Raw genomic sequence first — 21,319 nt, 5'->3', positions numbered from 1 at the left:
AGTTGTTCACAAAGTGTTGAACCTCGTCCCATCTTCACTTGTGAATGACTGAGGCCTTTGGGGATGCTCCTTTTATCCCCAATCATGACACTCACCTGTTTCCAATGAACCTGTTCCTCTGTGGAATGTTCCAAACAGGTGGATTTTAAGCATTTCTCAACTTTCCCATTCTTTGGTTGTCCCAGCTTTATTGGAACGTTCATTTGTTCATTTACAGTTCATTTTTATTCCAGCGTCTTCCAGATCTTCAGTTATTTTCATCTTTGTCCTCCACCTACTCTCTGTATATCACACACAGAATTACATTAAACATGTATCTCCATGAAGACAGGCAGCATTCTCACTGTAAGAATGCATGTTACTCTATTGTTTTGTTTTTTCTTTTGTTTTCTGCAGTAAAACCACTTGAACTGATGCAACATCGATAAGTTTACTGCCATGTGGAAGATTCAAGGCAATACAACACCATCTTTAAAGTTACATAGTGGCTTTAATGGGCTGATACAGGACTAATGTGACGTGTAAAGACCGAGGAGCAAACAGGAAGTTCACTGAAGACTGAACCACATCTTTCTGAGTAAAGTTCACAGCTTCACCACAGCCGTTTGAACACGTATGAGATCACACAGTCCACTCACACACAGACATTTAATATCACAGTAATGCTACAGCCAAACTACTGCTCACTCAAATATTAAGAGTTCCAGATGTTGTGTTTTGTCTCACACATGTGGGCACATTTAATCTGATGTATTGATGATCACTCTGCTGAACGTCTGAAAACAACTAAAGTCATGTTAGATTATATCGCCCTTTGTACTTGTTTCCTTGTTTATGTGTTTCCTTGTTTGGGTGTTAACTTTTTTATGTGTTTTCTAATTTTGCGTGTGGTGTGAAAAGGAAGGAAACACATTGACACAGTCCAGTTAAACATCATGAAGTGCATAAACGGAGCCTTTATCAAAAGTGTGTTTAGTTGTGTGTTTAGTTTGAGCCTGTTCAGACTCTGAGGATGGGAGCCTCTCTGCTCTGGACACTGCGGTCCATCTGTGAGTACTACACTTTGGGTCAGAGTTTAGACCTGGGTCACTACATTAATGTAGATTAATGTGTGTATTAATGTCATCTAGACAGTAATCTACACGTTTATATGTTTTTATTCCAGTGTTTTGTGTCGCCGTCTGCAAACAGACAACAGGTAATAAACTCTATTTAATGTGGACTTGGTGACTATGCTCTATAGTTCTTGAAGTGATTCATTTCATGCTTATGATGATTTCAAATTAAACTTTAAATGTAGTGGGCTGGTTGGTTCATAAAAACTATTCCATGGGGATTGTTGTAATGTGTATATATCTTTTTAAATCCTTTTAGTCTTTGAAGATGCATTGTGATTAAATACTTCATTAGTGTACATCTCATCTAGAGTCTAGACAAACTGTTGTTCAAATTATTAATTAGAACAAACCAGCTATCGTTGTTTTATGGTCCCAAAAATAACCTTGTTCTTGTTCTAACAATATGCTAATAAAAGATAACCAACTGAAGCTTTTGTTTTAAATGTAATGTACAGTACATCTGTGTCTAGAGTTATGTACCATCATAAAATATTGATCTTTTTCCATGTGTCTGTTCATGCTGGGCCTCTCTTTTGTTCAGTTACAGGTGACAGGGCGACTCTAGATGTCACTCCACAGTCTGTGTATCTGGGGGAAAGAGTGATACTGTGGTGCAGAGGTCATGGAGAAAAAGAACTGAAGTTTTACAAAAATGGGACACTCGTACAACAGGACAAACAACATGCGCTGTTACTAAGTTCAAGCTCTTCAAGACTGGACATTAATTCAGTGTCAAAATCAGATGGGGGTTTGTATTCGTGTGGGGCCAGTGAGGAAACACAATCCCCTGAGAAAGAACTGAAAGTGACAGGTAGGCTGAGCACATGATCCTCCCTGAATAAAACACACATCAGACGTTTTATGTATTTATTCCTGTTTGTTCACAGAAAGTACCCGCAGAGTTGAACTGACTGTGTCAAACACAGAAATACCAGTAGGGGGCAGTGTGACACTGAGCTGTGATGTAGAGGAGTGGAATGAAACACTCTACTGGGTCAGACAAGAACCTGACTCTAGATTTGGTTGGAAAGATCTTTTAAATGTTGAACAAACTCTGAGTGTCTCTCATGGAGTGTACTTCTGCAGAGGACAGGACAAATATTTTGACACAACATATAGTAATGACGTCACTGTTGTGAACACTGGTGAGTACAGAATCTAAAGAACACATTACCTTTATGCATCTCTCTCCTTCAGTTTGACGTTTACATGTTTTATTATCATCTTTCTGTCACAAACTGAACAAGTTTAATATGTTTTTTCTCTGAATCTTCTAGTCCCCACTGTGAGTCCGGGTCAGTTGGAGGTATTTGTGGGAGAGAGTCTGAGTCTGATCTGTGAGGTGGAGGGAGCAGACACAGAGTGGACCTATCACTGGAGCAGGAACAGACTGAACCCACCTCCAAAAACCAGAGAATACAGAGTGTCCAGAGTGACTGAGTCTGACACAGGAGCCTACAGCTGCAGAGCCCAGAGAGGCCCACACCTCACCACTGTGTGGAGCAGCACCACCACTGTCACTGTACTCAGTGAGTCTGTGTTCTGTTTACACTGTGACTTTACAAAGGAGCAGGTGAATGAAGATGTCGCTAAAGGAGCATCCAGCATTGCACCATTTGTGTTTTTGTCTGTTGATCCAGTGTCAGTTTAAATGCACTTTACACTATTGGTGTTTTAATGTTGAATGTGGGTGGGGGGACCACAGACGTCAGGCCTCAGGCCTGTCGTCTTTGAGTCCAGTGATCTGAGCTTCTTGGGGACAGGAACAATGATGGATGAGTTGAAACAGGGACATGACTCCAGGGAGGAGTTAAAGATGTCTGTGAAGACGGGAGTGAGCTCATCTGCACAGTGTCTCAGGGTGGAGAGGAGACACCATCACAGCCAGGGGCTTTGCAGGGTTCAGCCTCCACAACAGCCTGTTTACACCCTGCTCCTGGACAGAGTCGCCAAGTCTTTTTCTTTTGGGTTGTGTTTTTGGAGCTCTTTGCACTTTCACATCATAAAAGTGGTGATTTTTTAGCTTTTTCCTTTTAGATATTGTCAATAATGATATAAAATATGTTGTTAAATGTTATGTTATCTGTCAATAGGAATAAATGATTTAAAAGTGTTTTCTCACTATCGCCCCCTGTTGCACAGATGCCAGTATGAACCTGCAGACTCCAGTCCAGGCTGTGTATCGGGGAGACTCAGTGACTCTGGTCTGTTCTGGTCCTGCTCAGAGACAGTTACTCTTCTTCAAAAATAGATCACCTGTTCAACATCAGCCTCAGCACAAATCTACAACAACAGTCCAACTGAAGATCACAGTGTCAGAATCAGACGAGGGTCAGTACTCCTGTGGGATCAATGAGGAAGTACAGTCACACCCCTGGAGACTCACAGTAACACGTCAGTATTTAACACAACTGAACCACATTTACCCTGGTCTGCACAGTTAATATTCTATTATGGATTTATGTCTGAACATTTTACCTTCTCTTTTCCTTCTTTGCAGAAACACAACGCACTGTCACTGTGAGACCATGGCCCTCAGTTATTCCAGTAGGGGGCAGTGTGACTCTGAGCTGTGACATAGAGGGGTTTACAGGGAGATACAGATGGTTCAGACGTAGTTATTCTCAAACTTACACATTACCTGAGACCTCACAGAGAGTCCGTGTCTCCAGAGGAGGAGAGTACAGCTGCAGAGGACAGGACCAGTTCATCCTCACACCTCAAAGTCCTGCAGTCACTGTCAGACAAACTGGTGAGTCCTGTTCTCTGGCCCTGTGGTCAGCATCAGAGTCTCCTGTATTTGAAGTATTTCTATTTTACACAGTGTCTCTGACTCCAAACTGGTCTAAGTTATTTGTGGGAGAGAGTCTGAGTCTGATCTGTGAGGTGGAGGGAGCAGACACAGAGTGGACCTATCACTGGAGCAGGAACAGACTGAACCCACCTCCAACAACCAGAGAATACAGAGTGTCCAGAGTGACTGAGTCTGACACAGGAGCCTACAGGTGCAGAGCCCAGAGAGGCCCACACCTCACCACTGTGTGGAGCAGCACCACCACTGTCACTGTACTCAGTATGTGCACTTTCACTGTACAAACTGTGGGTTTGTCCTCCATGTTTTTAATGTGTGAAGTTCATGTTTTGATGTAATTATGTTTTCTACAGACAAACCTCAGGTCACAGTGAGTGGAGCCTCAGAGGTGCCAACAGGGGGCAGTGTGGAGCTGCTCTGCTCTGTCTCTCCACCTTCCTCTGGGTGGAAATATGACTGGAGCAGAAATGAGCAGCTCTTTAAACAGTCTTCATCTGAGGCACAGGTCTCAGTGTCAGAGGGAGGGGAGTACCAGTGCAGAGCCAGCAGAGGGCGCCCTCCCTACTTCACTGAGCACAGCCTGAAGTTCAGACTCAGAGCCACTGGTCAGTTTGACTCTAACACGTGTCTTATACTTCCATGTGTATGTGCTGTACATGTTCTTTTATGTGGTGATCTGTGTGTCCAGTCCCCAGCCCCTCTGTCTCTGTGGACCCCCCCGGGTCTCAGCTGTTCTCTGGAGAGCAGCTCTCTCTCACCTGTAACGCTCACGGAGCAGACGCTGAGTGGACGTTTGAATGGAGGAGATCTGGACAGAGCCTGGAGCACAAACAAAGAGAAATGACCATAAGAAGAGCAGCAGTGAAGGACAGAGGGCCCTACAGCTGCAGAGGAGTCCTGCCACACACAGTCACTGAGTGGAGCCGCCCCCTCACACTAAATGTGTCTGACAGTAAGTTTATATTTAATATGACACAATGACATCGTCTGTGATGATCTAAATATAACATCCACTCCTCAGGAGCCCCCCGTCCTGTCCTGTCAGCGTCTGTGTCCTGGCTCAGTCCTGGGGCCTCTGTCTCTCTGAGCTGTGCTGTGACAGCGCCCTCTGCAGGATGGAGCTTTCACTGGTACAGGGCTGTTCCTCAGTCAGAGTCTTACACATATGAGCGGCTCCCGGGGGCCAGTGCCGGCTCTAAACAGGACTCCTTCATCCTCCAGGGCCTCAACCACTCAGCAGCGTTTGTGTGTCGAACAGAAAGAGGAAGTCCCGCCTTCTCCTCTGAACACAGTGACCCCGCCTTTGTCTGGTCTGGAGGTACGTCCCACATGTTCATGTCACTGACCTCTGACCCTGACTCACTAAAGCCTGACTCACTAAAGCCCGACTCACTAAAGCCCGACTCACTAAAGTCTGACTCACTAAAGTCTGACTCACTTAAGCCTGACTCGCTAAAGCCTGACTCGCTAAAGCCTGACTCACTAAAGTCTGACTCACTTAAGCCTGACTCGCTAAAGCCTGACTCGCTAAAGCCTGACTCACTAAAGCCTGACTCACTAAAGCCTGACTCACTAAAGTCTGACTCACTAAAGCCTGACTCACTAAATCCTGACTCTCTAAAGCCTGACTCTCTAAAGCCTGACTCACTAAAGCCTTACTCACTAAAGCCTAACTCACTAAAGCCTGACTCGCTAAATCCTGACTCTCTAAAGCCTGACTCTCTAAAGCCCGACTCACTAAAGTTTCACTAAAGCCTGACTAAAGTCTGACTCACTAAAGTCTGACTCACTAAAGTCTGACTCACTAAAGCCTGACTCACTAAAGTCTGACTCACTAGAGCCTGACTCACTAAATCCTGACTCTCTAAAGCCTGACTCTCTAAGCCCGACTCACTAAAGCCCGACTCGCTAAAGCCCGACTCGCTAAAGCCCGACTCACTAAAGTTTCACTAAAGCCTGACTAAAGTCTGACTCACTAAAGCCTGACTCACTAAAGCCTGACTCACTAAAGCCTGACTCACTAAAGCCTGACTCACTAAAGCCTGACTCTCTAAAGCCTGACTCACTAAAGCCTGGCTGACTAAAGCCCGACTCGCTAAAGCCCGACTCGCTAAAGCCCGACTCGCTAAAGCCTGACTCACTAAAGCCTGACTCACTAAAGTTTCACTAAAGCCTGACTAAAGCCCGACTCGCTAAAGCCCGACTCACTAAAGCCCGACTCGCTAAAGCCTGACTCACTAAAGCCTGACTCACTAAAGCCTGACTCCCTAAAGCCTGACTCACTAAAGCCTGACTCACTAAAGCCTGTGTTCCTTAAGCCTGGGTCTTGTGCTCCTCAGATGCTGAGTCTCCAGTGTCTCTCTCGGTCAGTCCTGACAGAGCACAGCACTTCACTGATGATGTCATCACTCTGAGTTGTGGGTTCAACTCCACTGGAGCAGACAGCACAGTCTGGAGGAGGTTTTCTGATCACAGATTATCACAACAGTGTAAGTGGAGTAAATCTAAATGTGAGTTTAGTTTACGTGAGGAAACCAGTGCAGTGTTTTGGTGTGAGTCTGGATCAGGAGAAATGAGCAATGCCGTCAACATCTCAGTCCACAGTAAGTTTGATATAAAGTATAAGTTGTGTTTTAAAGTATTTTATGTATTTGACATGTTTAACTTCACAGGGGACATCATCCTTATGAGCCCAGTGAGTGCAGTGACTGAGGGACAGTCTGTGTCTCTCAGCTGTAAACTGAACACAGGGACTTTTACTTCAGTTCAATTTTATAAAAATGGAAAAATGATTCAAAATGGGACTGAACCAGAGCTCAACATCACTGCAGTGTCCAGGTCTGACCAAGGCTTTTATAAATGTGAGGGACAACGGAAACTACGGCCAACACCAAAGACTGTCATATCTCCAGAGAGTTGGATGTCGGTTAAAAGTCAGTGAAACTATTCTTTAAAATATACAAAGATACAAAAATATGAAAGTAAAATGTAATTGATGCCCATAGGTGCACCCAAAGGCGAGCGCTCTGCTCTTGCTGTGATGTGGGTGGTTGGACCTGTGTGTGCAGTGGTTTTACTCACATTACTGCTGCTTCTATGGCGTTTTTTAAAGATTAAAGGTGAGATTTGAGACTATATTAATGTTTATGTGCACTACTGTTTACATTTTATTATTGGTTAATTTCACTTTTATTCACAGATGTTTTATTTTTATTTACAGACTTGTGCTTTCTGAGGTTGGTTGTTATTTGTTTTTTGCTAAATATTCATTGGACAGTTTAATTTGATCCTTGACGATTTGTGCAGGACCAATCAGAGCTCTGCTGAAGATCATGTGACCAGCAATGACCACACCTCCTCTCCAAATGGTAATGTGTGACCGTATAAGACAAAAGAGGACAATTATGTAAAAAGGGTCGACTATAGAGGAAAGAAAATACAAGAGACTGAAATAGTTATTTTAAATTCATTGTACTGTGTCGTCCAAATACAACAGTGACTCTAAAAATCCACAGATTCACTGACACATGTCTCCAGGTGTTTTTGATGATCAGATTTCTCTTTCTTTTTAAACACAAACAAAAATCAGACCTAATTATTGAGTTATGTGATTATTGTAGTTTTCTGATTTTTACTGTGGCTAAAGTGCAGATCACAAAACACCGAGGAAACTCTTACCTTTGGACAATTGTTGAAGGCTGCATGAACTAAAAATATAAATGTGAATCTATGAAACTCAGAAGGACATGATGCTGTGAAAAGTTTAATGTTTCATATGTGACTAAACTCACTCTCGCTACTAAAATAAAAAGTGTGAATTTCCATTACCCATAAAACAATTTGGTTCATTTCACAGATGTTACTTATTCCGTGGTTGAACTAAAAAGTAGAAGAGGTGAGTTTTTTGTGTCTTTTCTGTAAATAAATAATGTTTTAACTTGTAATTTATTTTAAAAATGATTTCAGTGAGGAACAACCCCCCACAAGACGAGAGCTGTATTTATTCTGATGTGATTCCACACTCTTCAGGTACAGGATTTAAAACTCTTTACTTCTGTTAAAAAAAGTCCCAGATTGTGCATGTGGCTCAGTGGTAGAGCTTCAGTGCATATGCAGGGTTGCTTTCACAGCTCAATAGTTCAAGGGCTTAACCAGAGAAATGTTTGACGTCTAGAACTATTGATAAAAGTAAAATGCAAACAAATAAAGGAAAGAAATTAAGGAATAAATATATTTAAAATGAGAAAAAAAAAAAAATCTGGTAACTTCCTCATTGAAATTTAAGGGGCCATTTTCTGATGTTCTAATGTTGTTTCCTCATCACAAACAAACCTGGAGTTGTGTTTTGTTTCATTCACACATGTTCAACACTCTGTTCCACCTTGTGATGTCATCATGTGGTGATACAGGAAGTGCTCCACTGTGTTTCTAAACTCCACACATCTTCAGTAGAATCATTTGGAGAATTTCAGCCCTGGAATTGTCAATCTACTGAACAAAATGTGAAAGATACTGTAGAACTCTCAAGCTCTCAGGTCTCTGGGGACTCGAGTGTGGAAAAAATGAAATGACTGGTCCAAAACAACTTACTGAGTCGATCCAGATGTCATTTTGGGGAGAAGAAAACATATTAATGATGTGTTTATTTTAGGTGATAATGTGACATACGCCCAAGTGAACCACCACAAAAAGAGGAAGAATAAAGGTGAGTAAACCTTATTTCTCACAAACTTAAAATGTTCTATTTTACTCTTGGTAATTCTGAACACAAATACAAATCCAGCATTGTGGGATTTATAATTTTGCAAATGTACTGTGAACTATTTTAGGGAATTTTAATTTGTTGGACATTTGGAGTTATTTTTTTCCTTCTTTTTTAACAGCAAAAAACACCTTTGATGACACCGTTTACTCTCAGATCAAATAGGCTCAAACTTGTTGAAGGAGTTTTAATGGTACGGTTGTATGTGCTCTGGATGAACGACAAAAACACCTTTTCAGTATTTTTATATGTTTAATATTGTTTCATATATTGTTTAAAATGTTTAATATGTGTATAAATGAGTCTGATACATCGGCCGTGTCCAAATTCACCAAACTGGCCTTAGAATCACCATTTGAAGTGTGCATCGAAGGGCAGTTACCTAATTTCCGGCGCGTCAAGGGCTGTCCCATTTCAACGCACCCGACTGAATACGCCCGACAAACCTGCCCTCCCCTTTGCACCGTTTCCATGGAGATCGGACGTAACTGAACCGTGCATCCGTGCACACTTCACGCACTTCTATATCCCATCATGCACCACGTCTACGCAAAAACGAGAAGAAAATGGAGTCCGCTGTTCAATACACATTCAAATGTTCGTACTGGTTTACCTCATCAGTGCGACATGAAACTGTTAAATCTGAATAAAGATCTGTACAGTGTGTTTCAGGATTAAAAAGGAGGAGAGTTACATGGAATAAAGGAATGTGCAGTTATTGCTAGACAATAAGAGACATTATTATCATGAGAAATTATTACTGCAATAAGAATAATGTAAGAATGTTCATTTCTATTGTGTCAAAGACCAAGAAACTGAAACGTAAAGTCAGAAGAGTTTAATGATCCACACAGGTAATGTGAACAATGAAGCAACAGACTCTCCAGAAAAAGGACAGAACAGAGTCCTGAGACGTGCACAAAATCTTCATGAGTTCCGGTACATTCCATAGGTCTGCGCCCCCTGGTGGCACGGGTCATTTACTTTTGTGTTAGTAAATCAAGACACTAGCTTGATGTAGCGCTGCACTGCTAGAAAATCCCTTATAATAATCAGATGAAAAGAACTGGCACAGCATAGAAGGGAAACAGTGCCCTCTACTGTTATTAAAGTGGTGCAGCAACTGGACAAAATACTGAACCATTAAACTGAAATATCCCACTATATGTACAACTAATCAGTGTCTCTGGTTTATAAACTATGAATGTGAAAATTATATTGTTTCCTCTGTCTCTGTTATTACGTTTTCACAAGGTTTATGTTATGAAGTAGCTACAATTGAGTAAAAAAATCACCTTGAACGTTATAATTGCCTATTGATATTCAATCTAAAAAAAGAAACGGCTGTGATGACGACAACTTGACTTTTCTTCTATTAAATAATAAATCATTAAAAATAACGTACGTAATGTGCGTATCGTACGTTCAAAGACAGCGGTGGAAGTGCGGTCCCTGGTTTAGGCCTGTCCCACTTCAGCAAGATGGAGGCTACACTGAGGAGGGCAGATTCTCGCCCGGAAGCTTGAAACCACACTTTGAGGAGTACCTCGAAGGGACCCTTCAAAGGGTGCATTTGGCAAATTCGGACACGGCCATGGTCAGTGATATGTATCTGTCATGATGCCTGCATTTCCTGTCCTCCTGTGTTCTTTGCCCCTCCCCTACCTGTCTGCCTGGAGCTGGGCGGAGTTCCTGACTCCTCCCACGCACACCTGGAGCACATCAGCACAATCCCCTCCACCTGCTGGGGAGCTTAAGATGGACGAGCTTCAGACACTCGGTGCCAGACCGTCCGTGTGTTAACGTGACTACTCTTGCTTTGTTTTAGCATTTTGTCATTTTGACCTTTTCGATGCTCATTGGATTTTTGCTACTCTCCAGTTTCCTGCTCTCCCGCTCGTTCCTGCCTCTGCACCCCAGCTCCGGTACTGTCCACCCTTTGTCTTCGCCTCCTGTCCTGTCTTGGTCTCCGTCTTGCTCCTCGTCTCCCGCCCTGGGTCCCGCTCTCTGGATTACTCTTGCTCGGCTCGCCCTGGTCTCGTCCCGCTCCTGTCCTCGCTCTGCACTACGCCCGCCTGGTCTGCCTCATGCTCCCTGCTCCCCGTTTGTGATTTATGAACTATTGACTTATATTTCTGCACAAATTGTGAATAAACACTGTGAACTTGCCCCGAGTCTGCACTCCTTGGTCCGCACCTGCACCTGCCATTACGACAGTATCTGTGTTTGCAGGTTTATTTCATTATTTTATTGTAATTTCTTTTGTTATTATTACTATTTTTTTGTATAATGTGATGAGAATTCTCATCTTCGCTATGTCAATGTCAATTCCGGTTTATATACTGAAGTTGTGTCCTTGAGCAAGACATTCAATTGTACCAAATTATAAACTATTAACATTTTTAGTTGGTCTTTTTTTACTACTTCACTTCACTCTAAAGAGGAATGGCCACTTGGTACAGTGGGACTATTTTAACTCTTTCATCCTGTCAGACCTGACCGTGGACATGAGCGGGGACCAGTGCACTGCTCATTCACTTGACTTCACAAATGAGACCAAAGAGAGTAACGCAATCTCTATTTCTGTGTCTGGTAAGAATTTTAACCCGAATGCCAAATGTGTGAAGCAGAATTGAAACTTAAGATCATCATTTCCAGCGCATTAGTCACTTGTATAATGTCATGTGTGTATATATAATAGAAGTGTGATGATAATATTATCAAGGTCATGATGACTTGGGTTTTGACACAAACTGTGTCCACGTGGCTTAAATCCTGGTGTCTTGTATGTGTCTGACTGAATCTCTGAACCCAACAGCAGACAAACCACAGGCCGTGCTGACGCTCATGGAGACACTGTGCTGCGAGGGACGTACACATTTCCTAATCTGACCTGCTCTGTCAGTGACTCTGATAATGACTGGAATTATGAATGGAAAAGAGATGGATCAGATTATTTGCACGTGTACACAGGTGCTCAAACCATCACTGCGCCTGATGATGGAAAATACATGTGTAGAGGCTTTATCTTCACTTCCAGAGCAGACAATAAAATCTATACTGAAGACAGTAATGCAGTTTACATAGAGGAAATACGTGAGTGGAGAAGTCAAATGCTGTTTAATGAATGTTTTGGTGGAGTCAAACTGTCCTGTGTAATTTTTGTGTTTCTTCCACAGTGTCAAACAAAGCCACAATAAAAGTTCAAAACTCAGAGTTTTGTCCTGGAGAGAGCATCAGTATGTCATGTGAAGTCCAACTTAAACTTTGGCCTTTTTACTCGTGGTTTGGATGGAAAACCACCAGTCAGATCCTTCCACCTCGAAAGAAGAAGTTTGAAATCATTAACACTTCAGAGGCTCATTCTGGAGAATACTGGTGCAGATGGAAACTGAACAAATATGTTTTTACAGAGTGGAGTCCACCGGTCACATTTACAGGTAAGTCACGTTCCACACTGACCAAAAGAGTGTTCTCATACATGAAAATAAATTTATATAACCTCAAACTTTTTATCTTACACCTTATACCTGTGTGAGTGGAGCAAGGCCAAAAGCTGCTCCAGTTATAAAAACAAAAAGTGAAAAAGTGACTACAAACGGGTTCTACAAATGTTCAAACAGGACTTTTTCACTCATTCATGTGCGTTTCCATTGGGCTCCATGTGCACAAACACAGAGGTTAGCTAGCAGCAGGCTAATGGTCTTTGGAAAGCTTACAGGGAGTGAGTCAAACCTCCAGTACAGGACCAAAGGTGAAAACTGTCTCGTTTACAGGGAGTGTTACTGTAATATGTCACTGCCCTGTGGATTCTTTTCTGCAGAAAAACAGGGCCAAAATTAGTTAAAGGTCGTTCACTTTGAAGGTCCTTTTTTATGACCCAAACACAACACCTGATCAGAAATTCAAGGGAAAAAGGGTTTATTTTGAAGAGGAAAGTTTGACTGTACAACGGACATTATGGATGTTTTTCACTGTTAAATGTTTGGATATTCTTTTTCTGGATAAAATGAGACCAGGATTGAGAAAGTTTTGGACCGAAGGTGAAAAAGGCAGAATTGTAGGTTTGTTTTTTCTGAAATTATTATTCATTGCATTAAATTTTTGGCATACAATGACGGTCATTTTATTGACAAAAAAATCTTTCCAATGATGCAACATGCAAGACCTATGACCCATGACCCATGACCCATGACCCATGACCTATGACCTATGACCTTTTCTAAATGTGGTGGGTAAGAGGATTTATTTGTTAAAACAAACTTATGTACTTTTTTTCCTTCAAAATCATCAATTAACCCCAAGGCCAGTGTGAGTGCAAGTACCAGCTTTTTACCAGCAGAGGGGATAGTGACACTGAGCTGCTCCATCTCACCCTGTTCATCTGGATGGAAGTATTACTGGTACAAGGACACACAGGCTACTCTGCTGCAGACCACAGAGGAGGCAGCGCTGAATATCTCCGAGAGGGGGCGCTATTGGTGCAGAGGAGGGAGAGGAAGCCCAGTCTACCACACAGACTTCAGTGAGACGATCAGCATCCAGACAATCGATGAAGAGACTTAGATAGTAAAGTTCTGCCATAACCGTGCTCTAAGTAGCATTAAAAGTCAAGTTCATGTTTAATGTAAAAAATATTAATATTAATTTCAATATATTCATCTGTTTGTTTGTGTCTATTTTATAAAAGTCATACTGAAGTTATTGTAATGTTTTAGTGACGCTGAAACAGGTCTGGAGGATTACCACAATGTGACTGTGGACAATGTTTACAGTTTCTGTTTGTTGGCGCAGACTAATGAGCTACACAGTGTAAATTGTGCCTGGGTCGTACTTAATAATCATTCAAGCCCCTAATGGCTGCTCTCACACATATTAGCATACTGGCTATTAGCATGCTGGCTAGCCCTATTGTTTTCTTTGTTTAGATATAGGTCAGACAGGATCAATATCTCCATGGAGACAAACAGGTGTCAGACCCTCCAGAGAAACCTTAAAAAGTAAGTAACCTGAACAATAAACATCAATAAAAACATTATAAAATGCAATACAGGCTGTTTTTAATAAAAAAATGAAGAGATAAAATGAAAACACGTGGAAAAATAACTTAAAGAATAAATTAAACTTTATACCCTTGTAACTTCTCCATTGACTGTGTGAAACTAAAGTCACAGATGGTTTGGCTGATGTCTCCACAAAAACAGAAAGAAGAAGTTTGTCTATTGCATTAGAGTTTTGACACATTCTGAGAAACAAACGCAGCTTCAGGTTTTGTTCAAAGTTCCTCTTTTTAGGGTCCGTCTCTTAGAAACGGTGACTATGGTGACGAGTATTTTCAGATCACCATTAAACCATATTATGTTTGTGTTTTTCTTCAGTATTACATTTACACTACCAGTCAAAAGTCTGGACCATCTCACTCATGTTTTGTTCTTTTACTAAAGAAAACATTTAAATAATTTTGTTTATATTCAAATCCTCAATCGAAATAGAAAAATATTTTGTATTGTTTTTTAGCTTTTTTCTTTGTTACATAATTCCATGTACCTGACTTTATATATCTGACATCTTGTGTATAAAATATTGACAACAAAAAAAAATGACTAATGTACAGTGTGGAGGTGTTTAAAGGGGCACTATGGAACTTCTCAGTACATCTTTAAACTTTAGGCCTCTTGGATCTTTTATATTACATGTGTTTGCATTAGGATTGTCAAAAGTATTGAAAATCAGATACTAATCGATACTAAATCTAGTATCAAAACTAGATACTCATTTGAGCAGGTATCGTGTCGTAGCGAGTGTGTGTAGCAGACCAAAGGATGCAGACTCAGGGAATATTTACAGGATTTATTATGGAACTGACAAATAGTGCAGTATGAGGGTTGATCCAGTGGTGAACAGGAGGTGAGGCGTGTACCGGGATCCAGGAGCGTAGAGTGCAGAAACAGACAGTACAGTACCAGGGCTGGGAAGCAGGGTCGGAGCAACACAGGCAACACAGGATCACAGGAACCGAGGACATGAAGGGACAACAGGAAGACAGGCAGACCAGACGGGCGTAGGGCAGAGCGGGCAAGAGACATTCAGGGCCAGAGCATGACAGGAACACAGGGACGACAGGAACAAGTGAGGACGACAACGAACTCGCACTGAGTGTCTTCTCCCATCTCCCTTTATCCATGGCAGGTGTGGTGATTAGCCAGATGGAGAGCAGGTGCGCACGGGAGGAGCCGAGAGCTCCGCCCAGCTCCAGTTACAAGCAGGTGAGGGAGGGGGAAGAGCACAAAGGGAGACAAAACAAGAACAGAAAAGTCTACATCATGACATATCAATACTAAAATAGTCCCATTGACAGAAATGAACCTTTCCTAAATACAACCCCAAATCCAATGAAGTTGTGATGCTGTGTAAAACTTAAAATAAAAACAGAATACAATGATTTGCAAATCCTTTTCAACTTATATTGAACTGAATAAACTACAAAGACATGATATTTAATGTTCAAGCTGATAATCTTTATTATTTTTATACAAATATTCACTCATTTTCAATTTGATGTCTCCAACATGTTCCAATAAAGCTGGATAGGGGCATGTTTACCACTGTGTTACATCACCTTTACTTTTAACAACAATCAATAAGCGTTTGGGAACTGAGGACACTAATTATTGAAGCTTTGCAGGAGGAATCCTTTCCCATTCTTGCTGAATGTACAACTTCAGTTCCTCATCAGTCTGGGGTCTCAGTTGTCGTATTTTGTGATTCATAATGTGCCACACATTTTCAGTGGAGACAGGTCTGGACTGCAGACAGGACAGTCTAGTACTGCACTCTTTTACTATGAAGACACGCTGGTGTAACACGTGCAGAATGTGGCTTGGCTTTGTCTCGCTGAAATAAGCAGGACGTCCCTGAAAAAGATGTTGGTTGGATGGCAGCAAATGTTGATCCAAAACCTGAATGTACCTTTGAGCATCAATGGAGCCTTCACAGATGTGTTCCCCATGAAAACTAACACACCCCCAGACCATGAACACACCCCCAGACCATGAACACACCCCCAGACCATGAGCACACCCCCAGACCATGAACACACCCCAGACCATGAACACACCCCAGACCATGAACACACCCCCAGACCATGAACACACCTCCAGACCATGAACACACCCCCAGACCATGAACACACCCCCAGACCATGAACACACCCCCAGACCATGAGCACTAACACACCCCAGACCCTCACAGATGCCTTTGACCTTTGTGCTGATAACAGTCCAGATGGTCCTTTTCCTCTTTGGCCACAGGACACAACATCCATGATTTACAAAAACAGATTGAAATGTGGACTCGTCAGACCACAGCACACTTTTCACTTTGTGTCAGTCCATCTCAGGTGAGCTCGGGCCCAGAAAAGCCGGTGGTGTTTCTGGGTGTTGTTGATATTTGTCTTTCTTTTTTCATGGTACAGTTTTAACTTGCACTTGGAGATGTAGCGACGAACTGTGTTCACTGACAATGGTTTCCTGAAGTGTTCCTGAGCCCATGTGGTAATATCCTTTACACATTCATGTCTGTTTTAAATTCAGAACCGCCTCAGGGGTCAAAGGTCACGGGCATTCAGTGTTGGTTTTGGGTCTTGCCGCTTTCGTGCAGAGATTTCTCCAGATTCTCTGAATCTTTTAATTATATTATGGACAGTAGATGATGAAATTCCTTACAATTGTACGTTGAGAAACGTTGTTCTTAGATCATTGGACTATTTGCTCACTCAGTTGTTCACAAAGTGGTGAACCTCGTCCCATCTTCACTTGTGAATGACTGAGGCCTTTGGGGATGCTCCTTTTATCCCCAATCATGACACTCACCTGTTTCCAATGAACCTGTTCCTCTGTGGAATGTTCCAAACAGGTGGATTTTAAGCATTCCTCAACTTTCCCATTCTTTGGTTGTCTCAGCTTTATTGGAACGTGTTGCAAGCATCAAATTTAAAATGAATATTTGCAAAAAAATAATAAAGTTTATCAGTTTGAACATTATCATGTCTTTGTAGTTTATTCCGTTCAATATAGGTCGAAAAAGATTTGCACCTTATTGTATTCTGTAATTTTTTTTTTTTTTTTTACATTGTGCCAACTTCATTGGAATTAGGATTGTCCCTCAGTCGTCCAGGTATGATTCATCATGAAAGAAAATTCAAATCTGTCACTGGGCGAAAAGTTTTAGAGTGAAAACCTTTGGCTGCTCATCCAAGTCTCTTCTTCAGTTGTGGTCAGATTCCTGCTGGACACTGCCTTATATCTGTCTGAAGGAGGAGCTAACGACACTGAAAGTAACACACCTGTTTGTTTACAGGTTCTGTTTGTTGGTGTGAACTGAGTCATACATACCATAATCATTCAGGCCACTAATGGGTGCTCTCACATCCTTTAGCATACTGGCTATTAGCATACTGGCTAGCTCTGTTTTCAGTTCTGAGGATAGAGTTATAAATAGGAGGTAAATTATGTCTAAGGCCCCCATCACTGTTTAAAACTGGATTCTTTAACTCTCCTCTCAAGCCATTTCTTTTCTCTGACTCAGATCTGACCCTCACTCTCTTCAAAGGAGTGATTAGTGTCTTTGAGATGGAGATGAACATCAGACTGTGGTCCTGAGATGCTTTTGTGACAGTGTTGGTTCATTCTCTTATGTCTGTGTGTGTTTAGTTTCTCCAGTGTAACACTCATTGCACTCTTCAGTGCAATGAATGGAGTAGACCACAATACTTTGTTTATGGCTCAGGGTTTGGTCATTTGGGGGAACCAGTTTCTGTCTTAAAGTGTTTGTAAGTTTAACATACGCCAGAATTTCATACTGTCTGAAAATCCTCAGACACACCAGCTGTGTAAGGAATAGTCACAACTTTCCTTTTAGGTTCAGATTCCCTGTTGTCCTGTTTTTTAGCTCTCGACATGTTGTTCCTCCTTCACTTTTCCCTCTGTGGACTTGAGCTCTGTGTTGTAGATACAGATCACTCTGAGTTTGTGGATGGTGTGAAACAAACAGTGTGTGTGTGTTTCCTGAAGACTTCTACCTGGAGACACTGGTCCTCTCCTGTTGTTACTGCAAGAAGGACAGTTTGTTCTCCTTGGCCTCTTCTCGTGTGAACTTGATGTGTGGATCCACAGCATTAATATGTGCAGTAAAAGGCTCCAGACCTTGAATTTTGATTTTAGTCCGGTCGTCATCCACACGTCGATACCAATGTGTGGGAGGAGCCTGGAAATGAGGCCAATGTCTCCTGTTCAAATTGTTCCATGTGTAAGTTAGCTATAAAAAGAGAGACAGGTGAGCCCATGGCACAGCCATGGATTTGCCTGTAGAAGTTTCCTCTGAACTGGAAATATGTGGTATTAAGACACATTTTCAGAGTCCACCACTAATCAGACCAGAACAGAAGATGAGGCTTGGATGAGACGCAAACATCTTCACTCCTACAATTCTTTGTCCAGTTGACAGATTTGAATTTTTCTTTCACAACTGGGTCAGTACAATAACTATTTTCTTTTTTTTTTTTTTGTTTCAGCGATGCCGTGCGCCTCCTGGTGGTTGGTGGGCACATTGGTTAGATTCCCCCATCTATGCATGTGATTTACTCGTTCACAAGTTTAGTTTTGAACATTTCCTTTGCCGTTTTCTGTGCCCGCTGTGGTGAGAATAAGGCAGCCCCCCTGAGCACTTCCCTTGAGTCGTCTGCTCACTGTCAGTGGCCCCAGAGAGCTCTTTCTGTTTGGATTTTAGCCTTGTTTTTGTCATCCTAGGCATATTTTTACAAATAAACTCAAATTTTAGCTTTACATTGTAATTGTTAGGTTTTTAAATTATGAATTGTAGTAATACCCCTCCCCGAACCGCCACCTTAACGTGGTGGAGGGGTTTGAGCACCCGAATGATCCTGGGAGCTATGTTGTCGGGGGCTTCATGCCCCTGGTAGGGTCACCCATGGCAAACAGGTCCTCGGAGACGGGTCTGACTAAGAGCGGTTCAGAAGCCCTTCATGAAGAAAAATACAACAAGGCAGTTTACGTCGCCCGGACTGGCGTTACCGGGGCCCCACCCTGGAGCCAGGCCTGGGGTGGGTGCTCGGCAGCGAGCGCCTGGTGGCCGGGCCTTTCCCCACGGGGCCCGGTCGGGCCCAGCCCGAAGAAACGACGTGGGGCCGTCCTCCCGTGGACCCACCACCTGCGGGAGGAGCCATGAGGGGCGGGTGCGGAGAGATCCGGGTAGCAGTCGAAGGCGGGGACCTCGACGACCGGATCTCCGGACATGGAGACTAGCTCTGGGGACATGGAATGTCACCTCGCTGGGGGGGAAGGAGCCTGAGCTTGTGCGGGAGGTTGAGCGTTACCGGCTAGATATAGTCGGCCTCACCTCCACGCACAGCTTGGGCTCTGGAACCCATCTTCTTGAGAGGGGTTGGACTCTCCATTTCTCTGGCGTTGCCCGCGGGGAGCGGCGGCGAGCTGGTGTGGGCTTGCTCATTGCCCCACAGCTCAGCCACTGCGTGTTGGGGTTCACTCCGGTGAACGAGAGGGTCGCGTCCCTGCGCCTTCGGGTCGGGGACAGGTCTCTCACTGTTGTGTCGGCCTACGGGCCAAACAGCAGTGCAGAGTACCCGGCCTTCTTGGAGTCCCTGGGAGGGGTACTAGACAGTGCACCAACCGGGGACTCCGTTGTTCTCCTGGGGGACTTCAACGCCCATGTGGGTAACGACAGTGACACTTGGAGGGGCGTGATTGGGAGGAACGGCCTCCCCGATCTGAACCCGAGCGGTGTTTTGTTATTGGACTTCTGTGCTAGTCACAGCTTGTCCATAACAAACACCATGTTCGAGCACAAGGGTGTCCATCGGTGCACATGGCACCAGGACACTCTAGGTCGGAGGTCGATGATCGACTTTGTTGTCGTGTCATCTGACCTCCGACCGCGTGTCTTGGACACTCGGGTGAAGAGAGGGGCTGAGCTGTCAACTGATCACCACCTGGTGGTGAGTTGGATCCGCTGGCGGAGGAGGAAGCCGGACAGACCTGGCAGACCCAAGCGTATTGTGAGGGTCTGCTGGGAACGTCTGGCGGAGCCCTCTGTCAGGGGGGTCTTCAACTCCCGCCTCCGGGAGAGCTTCTCCCTGATCCCGGGGGAGGTTGGAGACATGGACTCCGAGTGGGCCATGTTCTCCACCTCTATTGTTGATGCGGCTGCTCGTAGCTGTGGTCGTAAGGTCTGTGGTGCTTGTCGCGGCGGCAATCCCCGAACCCGGTGGTGGACACCGGAAGTAAGGGATGCCGTCAAGCTGAAGAAGGAGTCCTATCGAGCCTTGTTGGCTCGTGGGACTCCTGAGGCAGCTGATGAGTACCGGCAGGCCAAGCGTGCCGCGGCTCGGGCAGTCACAGAGGCAAAAACTCGGGGTTGGGAGGAGTTCGGGGAGGCCATGGAGGAGGACTATCGGACGGCCTCAAAGAGATTCTGGCAAACCGTCCGACGCCTCAGGAGGGGAAAGCAGTGCTTCACCAACACTGTTTACAGTGCGGGTGGAGAGCTGCTGACCTCGACTGGGGATGTTGTCGGGCGGTGGAAGGAATACTTTGAGGATCTCCTCAATCCCACTGTCACGTCTTCCGAGGAGGAAGCAGAAACTGGGGACCCAGAGGCGGACTCGTCCATCACCCTGGCTGAAGTCACTGAGGTGGTTGGCAAGCTCCTCGGTGGCAAGGCTCCGGGGGTGGATGAGATCCGTCCTGAGTACCTCAAGTCTCTGGATGTTGTGGGACTGTCTTGGCTGACACGTCTCTGCAACATCGCGTGGCGGTCGGGGACAGTACCTGTGGAATGGCAGACCGGGGTGGTGGTCCCTCTGTATAAAAAGGGGGACCGGAGGGTGTGTTCCAATTACAGGGGAATCACACTCCTCAGCCTTCCCGGTAAGGTCTATTCCAGGGTGCTGGAGAGGAGAATCCGGCCGATAGTCGAACCTCGGATTCAGGAAGAGCAGTGTGGTTTTCGTCCTGGTCGTGGAACACTGGACCAGCTCTATACTCTCCATCGGGTCCTCGAGGGCTCATGGGAGTATGCCCAACCAGTCCACATGTGTTTTGTGGATCTGGAGAAGGCATTCGACCGTGTCCCTCGTGGTGTCCTTTGGGGGGTGCTCTGGGAGTATGGGGTCCGGGGCTCTTTGCTAAGGGCTGTCCGGTCCCTGTATGACCGGAGCAGGAGCTGTGTTCGCATTGCCGGCAGTAAGTCAGACCTGTTCCCAGTGCATGTTGGACTCCGCCAGGGCTGCCCTTTGTCACCGGTTCTGTTCATTATATTTATGGACAGAATTTCTAGGCGCAGTCAGGGGCCGGAGGGGGCCTGGTTTGGGAACCACAGGATTTCATCTCTGCTGTTTGCAGATGATGTTGTCCTGATGGCTTCTTCGAGCCAGGACCTGCAGCAGGCACTGGGGCGGTTTGCAGCCGAGTGTGAAGCGGCTGGGATGAGAATCAGCTCCTCCAAATCCGAGGCCATGGTTCTCGACCGGAAAAAGGTGGTTTGCTCCCTCCGGGTGGGTGGTGAGTCTCTGCCCCAAGTGGAGGAGTTCAA

At 44.2% G+C, this 21,319-nt stretch overlaps 1 protein-coding gene and 1 long non-coding RNA gene across 2 annotated transcripts in view; both read left to right on the top strand.

Moving 5' to 3' along the window:
• Positions 1-896: 896 nt before the first annotated feature.
• Positions 897-21,319, top strand: part of LOC117386121 (obscurin-like) — a 36,463-nt gene continuing 16,040 nt past the window's right edge. The window contains exons 1-4 of the mRNA XM_055228905.1: positions 897-1,049; positions 1,166-1,198; positions 2,396-2,647; positions 3,261-3,512. Coding sequence (XP_055084880.1) covers positions 1,013-1,049; positions 1,166-1,198; positions 2,396-2,647; positions 3,261-3,512 — 574 coding nt within the window. The 5' untranslated portion in view covers positions 897-1,012. The remainder of the gene's footprint in view (positions 1,050-1,165; positions 1,199-2,395; positions 2,648-3,260; positions 3,513-21,319) is intronic.
• LOC117385990 (uncharacterized) lies at positions 7,146-8,877 on the top strand. Its single transcript, XR_004542635.2, has 6 exons — positions 7,146-7,166; positions 7,237-7,298; positions 7,787-7,825; positions 7,897-7,959; positions 8,582-8,635; positions 8,814-8,877. It is a non-coding gene; the product is annotated as an uncharacterized LOC117385990 (long non-coding RNA).

Source organism: Periophthalmus magnuspinnatus, chromosome 18 (genome assembly GCF_009829125.3).
Source record: "Periophthalmus magnuspinnatus isolate fPerMag1 chromosome 18, fPerMag1.2.pri, whole genome shotgun sequence".
NCBI classification, from domain to species: Eukaryota; Metazoa; Chordata; class Actinopteri; order Gobiiformes; family Gobiidae; genus Periophthalmus; species Periophthalmus magnuspinnatus.
Note: the sequence above shows the minus strand (reverse complement) of the source record. Positions and strands in the feature narration are given on the sequence as shown.